Source organism: Girardinichthys multiradiatus, chromosome 14, assembly GCF_021462225.1.
Source record: "Girardinichthys multiradiatus isolate DD_20200921_A chromosome 14, DD_fGirMul_XY1, whole genome shotgun sequence".
Classification (NCBI taxonomy): Eukaryota; Metazoa; Chordata; class Actinopteri; order Cyprinodontiformes; family Goodeidae; genus Girardinichthys; species Girardinichthys multiradiatus.
In genome coordinates this window covers 28,209,201-28,226,190 of record NC_061807.1, presented here as the reverse complement: position 1 = coordinate 28,226,190, position 16,990 = coordinate 28,209,201, and the positions used below count along the sequence as shown (strand labels likewise).

At 38.9% G+C, this 16,990-nt stretch overlaps 1 protein-coding gene across 6 annotated transcripts in view; it reads right to left on the bottom strand.

Annotated features, from left to right (window-relative positions):
* arap2 (ArfGAP with RhoGAP domain, ankyrin repeat and PH domain 2) overlaps window positions 1–16,990 on the bottom strand; it is a 191,371-nt gene that overhangs the window by 4,892 nt on the left and 169,489 nt on the right. For all 6 annotated transcript variants that reach the window (XM_047386376.1, XM_047386380.1, XM_047386375.1 and 3 more), the window contains exons 29-31: window positions 12,480–12,562; window positions 2,941–2,976; window positions 1,831–1,894 (exon numbers count right to left, since the gene is read on the bottom strand). In XM_047386376.1, coding sequence (XP_047242332.1) covers window positions 1,831–1,894; window positions 2,941–2,976; window positions 12,480–12,562 — 183 coding nt within the window. The remainder of the gene's footprint in view (window positions 1–1,830; window positions 1,895–2,940; window positions 2,977–12,479; window positions 12,563–16,990) is intronic.

The following is a 16,990-nucleotide window of genomic DNA, read 5'->3' as shown; positions in this document are numbered from 1 at the left end:
ATGGTGAGTACTTCAGAAACTGTTGGTCATGCCCAACCATCTGTTGGGTTTAAAGAAAAATGACTAACAAGACCAAAACAAATCCAGTGAGTGGCAGTTGTGTGGACAGTAGCTAAAATAAACACTTGTTACAACCAATATATGGGAAATGCAGTCTCTGAGTGCATGACACATCAAACTGAAGCAGATGGACTAAAGCAGCGGATTGCGCGGGTCAGATGTTTTGTCAGATAAAAACAGGATAGTGAACCTACAATTCCCCCGGCTCAACAGAATTGGTCAGTAGCAGATTGTAAATATTTTGTCTGGTTCAATTAACTGATTTCAAATGTAACGTTCAGATGGTAGGGAAGGAATCTGGAGTAAATAATATGAAAGGATGGATCCATCCTGCCTTGTCTCAACTGTTCAGGTTAGTGGGGGGTGATGTAATCCCACCATAGCAAAAGAGATCTGGCCTGGTTCTGCTCAACCCGGTGGCCCAGATCAGGTTTTCCAACATTGAAAATGTGACACTTTGATACAATGTAAAGTAGTCAGCATACAGCTTGCATAACAATGTAAATTTACTGTCCCTTTAAAATAACTTAACACACATTCATTAATTTCTAAAACCCTGGGAACAAAAGTGAGTTTGAATTTATACTGCTACACAAGCTGTACACTGACTACTTTACATAGTATCAAAAGTGTCAAATCCTCAGTGTTGTCCCATGAAAAGATATAATAAAATATTTACAAAAATGTGAGGGATGTACTCACTTTTGTGAGATACTGTATATTAGACTGGCATTTGGTGGCAGTACTAAAATTGTTCTAAACTAGTACAGGGTCACTATTGTTTTAAGCTGCCGTTGTGCTGGCCCATGTGTGGGCCATCATTGGAAAACCTGATCCGGGTCACCAAAGGGCCGTTAATCTTTGGGGTATGATCTCTTTTGCCACGATGGATGCTGGGGGACTGATGCCCTACTTTAAGCAGATTGATGCAACATGCCACAGAGCTCAAATCATCTCAAAGTGGTTACTTGAACATGACAACGGGTTCATGTTACTCCAAAGGTCTTCTCATTATCCAGACCACAGTTGAAAAGAGCACCTCTGAGATGTATGTCGGTCAACAGAAGATTAACATCATCAATTCGCAGCCAACAGATGTGCAGGTACCGTGTGATGCTATCATTGTAAGATATAACGAAAATCGCTGAAGAATCTTTCTGATACCTGTTGAATCTATGGGTTAAAGCTCTGCCACCAGTGGAGAGCTCACTCAAAATACTGGCGGCAAGTAAGTAGAGGATTTTTAAATGAAATCCTTGTGACAGGAAGGGCTGCAAAGAAGCCCCTTCTGTTGAAGAAAACCAAGGATAAAAGCAAATGTCAACAGAATGGACAATAATAAAGGACTAATGAATCGTCCTTCCAGTTCCATCATTTATCAGGAAAAGAAAAAATAAGAGCTACCACTTTTAATGAGTTGTATGACAGCAAAGAACCCTGATTATATCCCAATGAGGGGTTATTTCTAATCCAACAAAGTTGGCTCTCTCAATATTCTGTCTAAGACAGCTGTAATGAATGTGGTATTAAAATAACCTTCACTTTCTGTGTATTTTCCTGACTAAAGCAAAATTACAATTTGCATAACTTTGATGTTTTGACAAAACACTGTTTAAAAGTTAACAAATATCTTCAATTTTTCTCAATACACGTCTGTGGTTTGAGAAAATCTAACGATATAACATTTATGCTTTTAGGAGCTTTATCAAAGATTTTACATTAGAGGAGAGCTAACTTGTACTTCATGTTTTCAGCTGCATTTTATTTTACCTTCAGAGCGATGATGTCTGCCACCCAGCTGATCTGTGTCTCCCTCCTGTCACAGCAGAAGTGCCTGTGGGGGGTAAACGCGGTCACATCACTCATAGATATTCACCTATTTTCTACATATCGCTGTGCATTATGCCTTCAGAGGGGACACCTCAGGTATTATCATAAATGGACCTGGCAAGAGGAGGATTCACTATCATTAGCAGTCATCCTGCGTATCAATTTATCAACCCAACCGCCCAGATGTGGAGGTATACTTTATACAGAATTTAATAATGTTTCTGAAATGTGACAAAGTACTTGATTTTGCATGGTGGCTTGTAATGAAAATTAGAGTTTTGTTTTAATACCAATAAATGTTCTATTTATTCTATCATATAAGACTGGAAAAAATCTAATTTTTTCACAAATTGATAAAAATGTATATTGTATCCAATACAGAGGTAGTCCAAAACCTTTCAATTATACAAATTTTCTCTGCAAAATACCTCTCTGTCAGGCCCCAGACAGAGTGCAGCAACAGGTGAAGGAGGGGTGTGTTTTGACTATGAGACACAAAACGTTTTTTCCTACAATTTTCTTTTCCTGACCTTTTAATGCCATGTTATGTCAATGGGCATGTAAACGTGTCCATTTTCAGGAAACTTCACAGAAATTTCAAAAAAACCACATATTCTCCGCCTCTACCAACAATCTAAAATTGTGTCTCTGAAGCTTTGTTTTCAAGACTAAATAATAAATCTTCGCAGCCTCTGTCGTTGTGTGTGTGCTGTTCAACAATAAGAGGTGGAAGAAGCTAAACATAATAAACAATTAGAATGGAGAAAATGGAAGTCGAAAAATAAAGCTCATAAAAGTGATGAAAATAAAAGATTTTATAAACTTGATTTATATTGTATTGAATGGAATTTCCGACTGATAATTTGCTAGGCTCTGCCTTCATCATTCCCATCACCAAACTGATTCATATCACCCTTAATGAACCCATTTAGATCATGAAGAAATCTCCAACTGAAACACCAGGTTTTTCTGGTTTCCCGGAAATTTACACAGAAACAGTAAAAATCACAACTGTAAGTTCATTTACTGAAAAGATTCTGTATAACTCACCACTGATGTTTATCCGTGTAAACCGTGAAGCCCCAGCTGTAAAAAGGAAAAAAAAGAGACATGTATCAGATTCAGGAATTTCTATATCATTGAATTTAAGGAGAGGTTTTTGAAGATGGCACAGATAACAGAAAGGTCATAACCTTTACACGCACATGTAACACTTCTTAACTGTGCAATTAATTATTGAAATTCCAATACACATGTTTATGTATGAGCAGACATCAATATCCTCTAAACTCTATACACAGAGCACTTGCTGCTTGCCTAAATAAGCCCTAAAGAATCATATGAAAGTAATAGTATATAATTTGTAGATTAGGTGATCTTACAAGTCAGGGTAAATATAAGAACAAAATGAATGAAAAATGAAGTCCACTGTACAATAGGATGCTTTAAGTCAGATGCTTCAAGCTGTTCCAGTTTTTAGTCACAGTTATCCACATCGCTTTGTTAATCATAATTAATCAGAAATACATTTATTTAATTTGTAAACTATTTAAATGCCTAGACCTATTTTTAAAAAGTTGAATGATGGTTAATGTGGTTTGGAGATGTAGTAAATGGTAAATGGCCTGCACTCTTATAACACTTTATCAACTCCAAAGCGCTTTACGCAACATTCAGTCATCCACCCATTCATACATACATTCACACACTGACAGTGGTGAGCTACATTAAAGCCACAGCTGCCCCGGGGCAGACTGACAGAAGCTTTTTTTGTCATTTAAATGTTTAAGATAATCACACGAATTTTAATACCAGACATTAAAATTTGGGCTGCACGGTGGCACAGTTGGTAGCACTGTTGCCTTGCAGCAAGAAGGTCCTGGGTTCGATTCCCGGCAAGGGTCTTTCTGCATGGAGTTTGCATGTTCTCCCTGTGCATGCGTGGGTTCTCACCGGGTACTCCGGCTTCCTCCCACAGTCCAAAGACATGCCTGTTAGGTTAATTGGTAACTCTAAATTGCCCTTAGGTGTATGAATGAGTGTGTGTATGGTTGTATGTGTGTTGCCCTGCGATGGACTGGCGACCTGTCCAGGGTGTACCCTGCCTCTCGCCCGTAGACTGCTGGAGATAGGCACCAGCTCCCCGTGACCCACTATGGAATAAGCGGTAGAAAATGACTGACTGACTGACATTAAAATTTGTATTAGTAAATACAAAATGTAATTTTCAAATAATGACTTTAATTATAAGCCAATATGTGAAAAGATCAGTGTCTCCAAATGTATTAACTCACATGGATGTGAGGTTTAACATCACAAACTGATGGCCAGACATTCTCCCACAGCATTTTCTGATAGAGAGCAGACTTTACGGTTCCATCAATTATGGAAAGTCGTCCAGATCTTGAAGCGGCAAAGCAGGCCAAGACCATCACACTACCACCAGCATGTTTGGCTGATATTTTTCTAAAATGATGTGTAAGCTTTATGCCAGATGTAACAGGACACACACCTTCCAAAATGTTCCCCTTTGTTTCATCAGTTCACAGAATATTTGCCCTTTAGTCTTGGAGATCAGATCATTAAGAGGTGCTTTTGGAAAATGTGAAATGGGCCCTTGTATTCCTTGTGATCAGCACACAGGACATTTTTTCTCAGTCTCTTTCATATTGTTGAATCATTAACTTTTTTTTAAACTGTATACTGAACAAAGATTAAACACAAAAAGCGAGTATTTTCAATGTTTTTTTTTTTTGGCATGAACACCTCCTAAGAATTGGACAAGCATAGAAACTGCACTATATGGATTGGTCAACCATGGAATTGAATATTATACACTAGGTACAATTTTTTTGTGTGATTTTTGAAACCTTTTTTCTCATAGTGAAAACAAAAACCCAAATAAATTGTTTAAACCTTGTATCATTTTCCATGAACCCAACAGTGTGAGTGTCATCACACCCATAATTATTTAAAGTTATCTTTGAGTTATATACCAAATTAAGTATCATTTTAATAATGTATCTATTTTTACACTGGTATTATAAAAGCTTCTTACTGTGTGTTCCATTGTGGTTTAATCTGCACACAGGCAGTTTGGGCATAAAAGACCACATTCCTGTGCTTTTGAAACCTTCACAGCTGTAAATGAAAATGAGCAATGAGTAGGTGGGTGGGAACAAAGCCAAAACTGAGGGGCAGACATTGAGAGCCTGCGGCACCACTCCTGTGAGCTAGGGCAGCCGATCCAACTTCGCAGTAGGCTGCTCACAGACAGAACACTCCCTAACGAGGTATTGAAGCGCCGCCTCTCCTCACCCTCTTACCATAACTCTCTCCATTTTCCTCAGCACTCTCTTTATTTCTTTATTCACCGTAATACCTCTCACACAGCCCACTCAACAGTACATTTATGATACCACGCTGCATCATTCTCTCTTGTCTGTCCCTCTTTGCTTCCCAGTCCTTCCCTGTTATCCAGTTTTTTTCTCCCATGAAGCACTGAAGAGTGTCGACAATTACTTGCTGGACTCATTTTTCACACTTCCCCTGACTCAGAAAATTGTGACATGAAGAAAATTATGAGGAATTATAAATAATGTGAGATGTGTTGCTTGGCTTCCTAAAAATTCCCTCTTATTCAACAGTGGGAACTGTTGCAGCTTTAAAACATATCATTAAGTACAATAACAGGCAAATTTAATAATTTGCATTTGCTGAAAAACAAATGTGGAAAATCATTTTCACAACAGGTTAAAATAAACTCTAGTCAGGGGTGTCCTATATATCCCATTAGGTGGCAACACTTGGTGCGATGCCAGAAAGAGGAGGAGTAATGACAAATAAGTGGCACACAGTATATACTGTTAAAGCGGGATAGTGGTCAGCCTAAATGAAAACGAAATAATTTTCCACAGCGGAAGAAAGGATTTGCATAGAATATGTGCAATACTTTTTCTAGTGATAATGAGTCCTCATATCTACCACTTATCCAGGTTTCCCATGAAAAATAGGGAGACTATAGTGTAAGTAAAAGGTGAATGTGGCTGTTGACAACCAAAGCCAGAAGCTAAGACATCTGACCATTTTGTTGAAAAATATTTAGGAATTTAAGGGCATATTTACAACTGTTTTGTGTCAACTATTCTTTTGAAAAATATTCTTTTGTCACTGATTCAAGGAAATTTTTAAGGTGATTTAACTCCTGGAATTTGATTATAAAACCAAGATGCTATTGCAAAATTACAGGCTCATCTCAAATCTTCCATTCATCAGTAATGTTACTGAAAAAGCTGTGTTTCAACTGTTCAGTACCTTCTTAACAATGACCAGTTGCTTTGACGTCTTTCAGTCAGGTTTCCATGCTCACAACAGTACCGAGTCTCCCCTTGTTAAGGTGTTTAATGTCATCCGCATAATAATACTCATTTAACCTCTACATGCCAACCCCAGCTCAACATTACAATGTCACCAGGTGACTAAGAATGCATAGAACAAATCAATGCGTGGATGTGCCATAATTTTCTTCGGTTGAATAAAAACAAGACTGAGGTAATTATTTTTGGACCAAAGGAGGAGCGATCAAGAGTCACACAGCTTCAGTTATCACAGCTAGAAACCACTGATCAGGTCTGGGTGTAGTGATGGTCTCAGACCTGAACCTTCAGAGGCACATTAAGAAAATTGCCAAGTCAACCTTCTAACACCTGAAGAACATTTCCAGGATTAAAGGACTACTGTCCAAGCAGATTTTGAAAAACTCATCCATGTGTTTATCTTTAGTGAAACTGATTACTTCACAGGTCTGCCTAAAACATCAGGCAGCTGATCTTGAACGCTGCTACCTATGTCCTCACTAAAACTAAGAAAGTAGAATACATCACCCCTATTCTCAGGTCCCCACAATGACTCCCTGTATCTCAGAGAATATAATTTAAAATACTTTTGTTAGTTTATGAATCACTGAACGGCTTAGCACTAAAACATTAAAGACTTGTAACAAACTCCCGGACCACTCAGCTGCTCTGGTTTAAGTCTCCTCTTAAGAATCAGAACCAAACATGGAGAAGCGCATTCAGATGTTATGCCTCACTAATCTGGAACAAACTTCCAGAAACTGCAAAAATGCTGAATCACAGAGGTCCCCTAAATTAAGGTTAAAACCCCTTTTGCTTAGAGTTGCTTTTGATTATTCTATTTAAACTATTCATCATTTTCAATGTTTTCCAACTTTTACGTACATTCCCTTATTATGCCACTACAACATACTTTATAAGTGTTTTTTTTATGTTTTTATCACGTAAAGTACTTTGAATTGTCTTGTTCTTGAAATGTGCTATACAAATAAACTTACTATGCTTACTGTGCTATACAAATATACAAATAATATTGTCCTCTAATAAGAAAAGGGAGAAGCCGTTACTCCAAAAAAATGAACATGCAAAAAGCCAGATTGGAGATTGCAAATGCACTCAAAGATAGACTTTAATTTTTAGAAACATCTCTGCTGGTCTAATGAAACATCAACTGGAGTGTTTTTGCCATAATTGCAATCATTGCATTTGAAAGAAAGAAGGCGGATGCTTGCAAACCTGTGAATACCATCCTCACTATGAAGTATAGTTATGGAGATGTTCTGTTCCAGGAGGGACTTGTGCACTTCCCAAAATAGATGGCATCATGTGGAAAGAATATTGTGTAAGAAGGACTAATGCAACATTAAAAGACAGCCAGAAGGTTAAAGACTCGTAGTCCTTTTGAAAACTCTTTAGATGGATATGAAATGGTGCGTCCAAGCTAAGCAGCCTACAAACCTGTCTCAGTTACAGCATTTCGGTCAGGAGGAAATGTCCAAAATTTCAGTAAACTGTTATGAGAAGCTCATATGCGGTTAACAAAACCATCAACTCAAGTCATACAATTTAAAAGGTAATTCTAGTAAGTAAATACTAAAATACATGTAAGCTTTGAGTTTGACTCCCGGCCGGGGGTCTTTCTGCATGGAGTTTGCATGTTCTCCCCGTGCCTGCGTGGGTTCTCTCCAGGTCCTCCTGCTTCCTCCCACAGTCCAAAGACATGCCTGTTAGGTTAATTGGTTCCTCTAAATTGCCCTTAGGTGTGTGAACGAGTGTGTGCATGGTTGTTTGTGAGCTGCTTTGCGATGGACTGGTGACCTGTCCAGAGTGTACCACGCCTCCCGCCCATAGACTGCTGGAGATAGGCTCCAGCTTCCCCACGACCCATTATTAAAGAGGCGGTATAGAAAATGACTGACTGACTGATGTAAGCTTTGAATCTGAAAAAAAGAAAAACATTCTCTAAAGAATGAATCACCTATGTTTGTGGTGTTTAGCAAATACAACAATTTTAAGTAATCCTGGGAGACCTAAAACCAGAAAGGCTTAGTTTGATTAAATGTCTGACAGCGAGAAAAAAATTTGAAAAAACATTTCTTTTTATACAGTGTATATAAATATCTCCTTTCAAATCTATGATGATTGAAATGCAGTAAAAGCTGCAGTGCATTCTTGACCCTTTACAAGAGGAATGGGTCAGTTTCTGGTGTAAAGGTTTATATCAAGGTTTCAAAAAGTTGTACACAGTTTAAACATTGTTTGCTCCTGTGCACCGCTGGCCAGCTGGCTAAAAGAAGAAGGCTCAAATGCCCAGTCATGGTATGGAAACTGACTAATCAATATTATTCATGACACTGTTTTAAAACTATATTTGGCAAGCTATGAGCAGTATATCTATTAAACAGCTGACAGCAGGCTCTGCTTGAGCAGATAACCTAAGTAATTTCCCAGCTAATACCTTGTTATACTCCAAACTGTTACTGCACAAAGAACAGAATGCCAAATGGCAAAATATTTAGTGCAATAAACAATTGGAGCATATTACTAGATTTTGAGGGTGTTCAAACTACCAAGAATAAAATTGGGCTAATTTACAGTCACCAGCCTAAAACATCAATAAGAAACTTTCACTACAAAAATATTTCTCTTTTAGCTAATTTTGTCTGAACGCTTTTCTCATTTGTTCAATGTATTTTTTCTTTTTGTTGACACAAAGTCAAGAAAAGGTCCAACATATCCACTTAAACATACATTAACACTATTTTTCATTGCATTCATGTTTAAAGTACTTGATCTACTTTAACAAAATCCTGATTGCATTTAGGCACAACAAATGTAAAGAAAACACCTTAACTCATGCAAATCAATGAAAAGAAAATCATTGCTGTTAATTATGGCTTTATTTAGAAAAGTTAGAAGTGGTGGATTAAAGACAGGAGCACAGAGATGTGTGTATAAAAGACTGGCTGCTTGGTTTCTAAGCAACAGACACCCATACTGTGTCCTTGACAGGAAATTGTGGTGATACTTCCCCACATGAAATAGCTTTTGGTCTAAAACCTTTTAATTTCACAGCAGCCATTCATGCTTAAATAGAACAGTGTTTAATTTGACCATATTCAATTCAACTTCATTAGATTAAAAAAAAAACAACATTATTATGTTCTGGGTTCTCAGAAAATATTAATACTGTTCATGAATGCTCTCATTTCTCTCATTGTGTTCACTGTACATCTAGAATTTTAATTTGCTCACAATTGTTTAAAAAGACGTGCTGTCTGTGGAAGATAAAACCTTCAAGATATTTGCTATTTCACAACAAGAAACTGACTCCAAGTCTTTTGTGGTGAACAGAGCATTACTTCAGAAGGACTCTCCTTCTCTTGGATGTTCATTTCATTCCAACTCTCGTAACTGACGCGCTGCAAATATTCCTAATTATTTGTGAAATGTTCTTTTGAACCTCACACAGTTTTACTATGCTTTTGATGGCTCTGTTAGAACTTTTTAATCGGTGTTGCTGGCATGGATTCTTATGAGAAGACATAAGCTTACAGGTTCAACATGTTTTGTTTGTACCATTTTTCACTATAGATAGGTGTTTTATTTATGCTCTTTTGTTTTCCGTACACACAATGTGTTTTTTTTTTTTTTTGGAACCAAGGTAATTAAAAGGTGCTACAAATATTTACATTGGATAATTTACTTCACATGAAATCACACCAATGATTATTTAAACTGTTTTATAGCTTTTCACTAAACAGTATCACTGAAACTTGTGTCTGCAACTTATTTTATAGAATAAACACTTATATTTTGTGTCAGTTAGGGCTGCACCATATTAGAAAAATAAGCAATAACCTTAGTGAATGTTGCGATAAAAATATTACTTGCCAAAAATCCAAATCATTTGAAAGTCTTAATGATGTTAACATAGTCCAAATATAATTAGTATTTCCAGCTAGTGGAAAATAAATAAAAAATAAATATTTTTCCATTTTAACAACAACATTGTTGTATTGAAAGCTTGCTGGAAGGGTCACACAGAGGAAGCTGTTTGATGAAGACGTTTCGGTTGTGATAAGGGGGTTACCACAAGATAAAGAGGAGGATTTGATGTCAAGAGTGAAAGATGTTTTTATCAACGACTTGGTTTGTGACCCGGTTCCCAAACCTGTCGCAGTGGAGCAGACCCGAGCAGTTGGACGTAAGTCAGGAGTGGTTAAGGAACCGCATCTTGAGGAGGTTCTGCTCTGTCTGTAAAGTTTGAAAATTTGCTGCTGGTTCACTGGATTGTTAATGGATGGACATCTTCAAACTGTGCTCTAGAAAAACTGTTATTACACTCCCTGGGTCTGGATTTTATTTGTTTAACTGAAACGCTTTTATTCTGCCAAGGTCGATTTTGTATATATTTGTAGGGACTTTGTATTTCAGATTTGAAAGATTTTGTTGAATCAGTTGATTTTTCTACAACTATTTTGGATAAAGGTTTAAATAAAAATAGGAAAGCCTTTATTGATTTTTTTAAAAGAAGCTTAAGAAGATTAAGCATGCAGCATGATATTTTACCTATTTCTGTAAGGGGTAAAGAAGTTGCTGATTATATTGTGACACCACATGGTGATGTTAAACACCTTTTGATTTAGTAGAAATGACTGGATCTGAAGCTATGGTCATTATTGATGGGGGTAGTAGACAGAATGCTCCAGCTGATTTTCTGTCATCTGTAATGTGTCAAAACTCTTGGAAATAAGAGATAAACTTGAAAAATGGGAGCTTACACAAGAAAATATTGATTGCAATTTTGTGACCTGGTGTATAAAAAAATTGATGTAACTGCCATGGTTAAAAACATAATGGTGAAGAAACCTTATAGGTTAAAACAACCTTATTGGAATGATGAGTTCAATCAATTATGGTCTGATTATGGTATGCTGCAGAGGGGTGGAGTTTTGAAAATGCACCCAGTAATAATGCTGTCCTCTACGGAACTATGAGGTGTTTTTGGGGGGCGAGTTGTGTTAGGGGATATGGATTGGGCGCCTTGCCTTATAAAACAAAGATGTGAAATTGCCAGGTTATGGAATCATCTTGTTCACATTGCAGAGGAAAGACTGAGCAGGAAGATTTTTAAGTGGGACCGAGTTCACAGACAAAGGTCACTGTGTGTCAGTTAAGAACTGGTACTAGTGGCCAGATCCTTAAGAACATTTATGCGTTGCATGTGAACTTAATGTGGTTCTGGATAAATTTAATTTTATATTTAATTTTATACCCTCCATATTATGATCTGAGAACAATGTTTTTAAGGAGATGCAACAGAAAAATCCTGATTTGTTCTGGGTAACTGATGCCAATATGTTGGGTTGGCCTCTTTTTGTTTGTTTTGTATTCTCTATAATGCAGGTTTGTTATGTAATTTAGTTTTTGTAAATATTTTGTCATTCTTTTTCGGTGGCCATCTTGGTGTTCCCTTTTGTGCAGTCGTAGTGTCTGGTAAGCCTATGTGGGCTGGGTATCATACCATGGTATGCAACACTTTGATAAATTAATCAATCATTAGCCGCCAACTATAAAACATGTTTTTCAACCTGACCACAAGACTGGACAAGGATCCATTTTTATCTTGCAACCATAAACGATAAAGAGGATGATGAGGGTTGAATTCAGTTTCAACCCTCATCATCCTCATCAGCCAGCAAAACAGTGGCATCTCGGGGTCACCAAAATCTTTAAGGAACCATTAGATGCGAACAGGCTGTTAGACAGCAACACCAGAAATAAAACACTTTTTTGTCCTACTATCATAAATGTTAACAATTTACCAAACTCAACTGAGACATTAACTGGAACTGTGAGCTTTAGTCAAATGAAACTAACTTTGAGCTTTTATAATGATCCAAACATGGGGCCAATAAATGTGGCCAGCACTTGAATACATCAACAATATGACAACAATTCTTTCATGTAGGTTATATATAGCCAGTTTCACATTAAAGAACTTATTTGCTCACAGCTTTCTCATTTGCAAACTTTTTAATTAAATTTTGTATCTCTATAATAAATTCAGGATTTATTTGGATTTCTGTCAAAGTTGTTCCACTTTAGTTGTACCAGTTCACCTCACAAGTATAAAATAAGAGTGAACATACAATGCAACAGATGCAGCTTAGATTATATTGTGTCTTTTTCATATTATCTAGCTATTTGTAGACTGTTTTTACTGTTTACTTGGTTGGAGGTTTGAGCTTTTTCTTCAGGCCCAGGTAACATTTTACCATCTTCAACTGAATCTCTTTCTCCGCTTTAGTGTTCTGCACAAAAAAAGACAAGAAAAAGAAGACACAGCTGAATATTTTGGCAATAAAAATGTATGCAAAGAGAAAACATGATAAGATAAACTAAAATAACCAAATAACAATCACAGAAAAGGCAGCAATCAGTTTGAATCATTACCAGCAAACTCAATCCTCCAACTGCCAAAGAACAAAGTGAAGGAGAGCAGATCAAACAAAAGTTCTAAAAGTTATAGCTTGCGTCTGACACCTAAACATCAAAACCCACATCCCGGTCTCCGTTTCATTCAGCATAATTTGCACTAATACAGATCTGGCAGTAAATGCAGAGGCCAAGAAATATCAATTAAATTGCAGTAACACTTACAATTTACCTTGTAGTTATGCAGTAATTAGCCACATTCATCTGCAACTTCATATTTAGAGAAGCTCGCAGAGCAAGGACCACCCCTCACACACACATGTATATACACAGCTCAAACAATAAAGGGAACACTCAAATAACACATCCTAGGTCTGAATGAATGAAATATTCTCATTGAATACTTTGTTCTGTACAAAGTTGAATGTGCTGACAACAAAATCACACAAAAATCATCAATGGAAATCTAATTTATGAACCAATGGAGGCCTGGATTTGGAGTCACACACAAAATTAAAGTGGAAAAACACACTACAGGCTGATCCAACTTTGATGTAATGTCCTTAAAACAAGTCAAAATGAGGCTCAGTATTGTGTGTGGCCTCCACGTGTCTGTATGACCTCCCTACAATGCCTGGGCATGCTCCTGATGAGACGGCGGATGGTCTCCTGAGGGATCTCCTAACAGACCTGGACTAAAGCATCCGTCAACTCCTGGACAGTCGGTGGTGCAACGTGATGTTGGTGGATGGAGCGAGACATGATGTCCCAGATGTGCTCAATTGGATTCAGGTCTGGGGAACGGGCGGGCCAGTCCATAGTTTCAATGTCTTCATCTTGCAGGAACTGCTGACAAACGCCAGCCACATGAGGTCTAGCATTGTCCTGAATTAGGAGGAACACAGGGCCAACCGCACCAGCATATGGTCTCACAAGGGGTCTGAGGATCTCATCTCGGTACATAATGGCAGTCAGGCTACCTCTGGCGAGCACATGGAGGGCTGTGCGGCCCTCCAAAATGCCACCCCACACCATTACTGACCCACTGCCAAACCGGTCATGCTGAAGGATGTTGCAGGCAGCAGATCGGTCTCCACGGTGTCTCCAGACTCTGTCACGTCTGTCACATGTGCTCAGTGTGAACCTGCTTTCATCTGTGAAGAGCACAGGGCCCAAGTGGTGAATTTGCCAATCCTGGTGTTCTCTGGCAAATGCCAAGCATCCTGCACGGTGTTGGGCTGTGAGCACAACCCCCATTTGTGGACGTCGGGCCCTCATACCATCCTCATGGAGTTGGTTTCTAACCGTTTGTGCAGACACATGCACATTTGTGGCCTGCTGGAGGTCATTTTGCAGGGCTCTGGCAGTGCTCCTCCTGTTCCTCCTTGCACAAAGGTGGAGGTAGCAGTCCTGCTGCTGGGTTGTTGCCCTCCTACGGCCTCCTCCACGTTTCCTGGTGTACTGGCCTGACACTACGCTGACAGACACAGCAAACCTTCTTGTCACAGCTCGCATTGATGTGCCATCCTGGATTAGCTGCACTACCTGAGCCACTTGTGTGGGTTGTAGAGTCCGTCTCATGCTACCACGAGTGTGAAAGCACCACCAACATTCAAAAGTGACCAAAACATCAGGCAGAAATCATAGGTATTGAGAAGTTATCTGTGGTCCCCATCTGCAGAACCACTCCTTTATTGAGTGTGTCTTGATAATCGCCAAAGATTTCCCCCTGTTGTCTATTCCATTTGTACAACAGCTGTGAAATTGATTGTCAATCAGTGTTGCTTCCTAAGTGGACAGTTTGATTTCACAGAAGTTTGATTTACTTGGAGTTATATTGTGTTAAGTGTTCACTTTATTTTTTTGAGCAGTGTATGAGTAGGATATATATATATATATATATATACAGTACAGACCAAACGTTTGGACACACCTTCCCATTCAAAGAGTTTTCTTTATTCCCATGACTATGAATATTGTAGCTTCATTCTGAAGGCATCAAAACTATGAATTAACACATGTGGAATTATATACTGAACAAAAAAGTGTGAAACAACTGAAAATATGTCTTATATTCTAGGTTATTCAAAGTAGCCACCTTTTGCTTTGATTATTGCTCCGCACACTCTTGGCATTCTGTTGATGAGCTTCAAGAGGTAGTCACCTGAAATGGTTTTCACTTCACAGGTGTGCCCTGTCAGGTTTAATAAGTGGGATTTCAAGCCTTTTAAATGGGGTTGGGACCATCAGTTGTGTTGTGCAGGAGGTGGATACAGTACACAGCTGATAGTCCTACTGAATAGACTGTTAGAATTTGTATTATGGCAAGAAAAAAGCAGCTAAGTAAAGAAAAATGAGTGGCCATCATTACTTTAAGAAATGAAGGTCAGTCAGTCCGAACAATTGGGAAAACTTTGAAAGTATCCCCAAGTGCAGTCGCAAAAACCATCAAGCGCTACAAAGAAACTGGCTCACATGAGGACCGCCCCAAGAAAGGAAGACCAAGAGTCACCTCTGCTGCGGCCGATAAGTTCATCCGAGTCACCAGCCTCAGAAATCGCAGATTAACAGCAGCTCAGATTAGAGAACAGGTCAATGCCACACAGAGTTCTAGCAGCAGACACATCTCTAGAACAAATATTAAGAGGAGACTGTGTGAATCAGGCCTTCATGGTAAAATAGCTGCTAGGAAACCACTGCTGAGGACAGGCAACAAGCAGAAGAGACTTGTTTGGGCTAAAGAACACAAGGAGTGGACATTAGACCAGTGGAAATCTGTGCTTTGGTCTGATGAGTCCAAGTTTGAGATCTTTGGTTCCAACCACCATGTCTTTGTGTGGTGCAGAAGAGGTGAACGGATGGACTCTACATGCCTGGTTTCCACCATGAAGCATGGAGGAGGAGGTGTGATGGTGTGGGGGTGCTTTGCTGGTGACACTGTTGGGGATTTATTCAAAATTGAAGGCATACTGAACCAGCATGGCTACCACAGCATCTTGCAGCGGCATGCTATTCCATCCGGTTTGCGTTTAGTTGGACCATCATTTATTTTTCAACAGGACAATGACCCCAAACACACCTCCAGGCTGTGTAATGGCTATTTGACCAAGAAAGAGAGTGATGGGGTGCTGCGCCAGATGACCTGGCTTCCACAGTCACCGGACCTGAACCCAATCGAGATGGTTTGGGGTGAGCTGGACCGCATAGTGAAGGCAAAAGGGCCAACAAGTACTAAACATCTCTGGGAACTCCTTCAAGACTGTTGGAAAACCATTTCAGGTGACTACCTCTTGAAGCTCATCAACAGAATGCCAAGAGTGTGCGGAGCAGTAATCAAAGCAAAAGGTGGCTACTTTGATTAACCTAGAATATAAGACATATTTTCAGTTGTTTCACACTTTTTTGTTCAGTGTATAATTCCACATTTGTTAATTCAGTTTTGATGCCTTCAGTGTGAAGCTACAATATTCATAGTCATGAAAATAAAGATAACTCTTGGTCTGTACTGTATATACAGGTCCTTCTCAAAATATTAGCATATTGTGATAAAGTTCATTATTTTCCATAATGTCATGATGAAAATTTAACATTCATATATTTTAGATTCATTGCACACTAACTGAAATATTTCAGGTCTTTTATTGTCTTAATACGGATGATTTTGGCATACAGCTCATGAAAACCCAAAATTCCTATCTCACAAAATTAGCATATCATTAAAAGGGTCTCTAAACGAGCTATGAACCTAATCATCTGAATCAACGAGTTAACTCTAAACACCTGCAAAAGATTCCTGAGGCCTTTAAAACTCCCAGCCTGGTTCATCACTCAAAACCCCAATCATGTGTAAGACTGCCGAACTGACTGCTGTCCAGAAGGCCACTATTGACACCCTCAAGCAAGAGGGTAAGACACAGAAAGACATTTCTGAACGAATAGGCTGTTCCCAGAGTGCTGTATCAAGGCACCTCAGTGGGAAGTCTTTGGGAAGGAAAAAGAGTGGCAGAAAACGCTGCACGAGAAGAGGTGACCGGACCCTGAGGAAGATTGTGGAGAAGGGCCGATTCCAGACCTTGGGGGACCTGCGGAAGCAGTGGACTGAGTCTGGTGTAGAAACATCCAGAGCCACCGTGCACAGGCGTGTGCAGGAAATGGGCTACAGGTGCCACATTCCCCAGGTCAAGCCACTTTTGAACCAGAAACAGCGGCAGAAGCGCCTGACCTGGGCTACAGAGAAGCAGCACTGGACTGTTGCTCAGTGGTCCAAAGTACTTTTTTCGGATGAAAGCAAATTCTGCATGTCA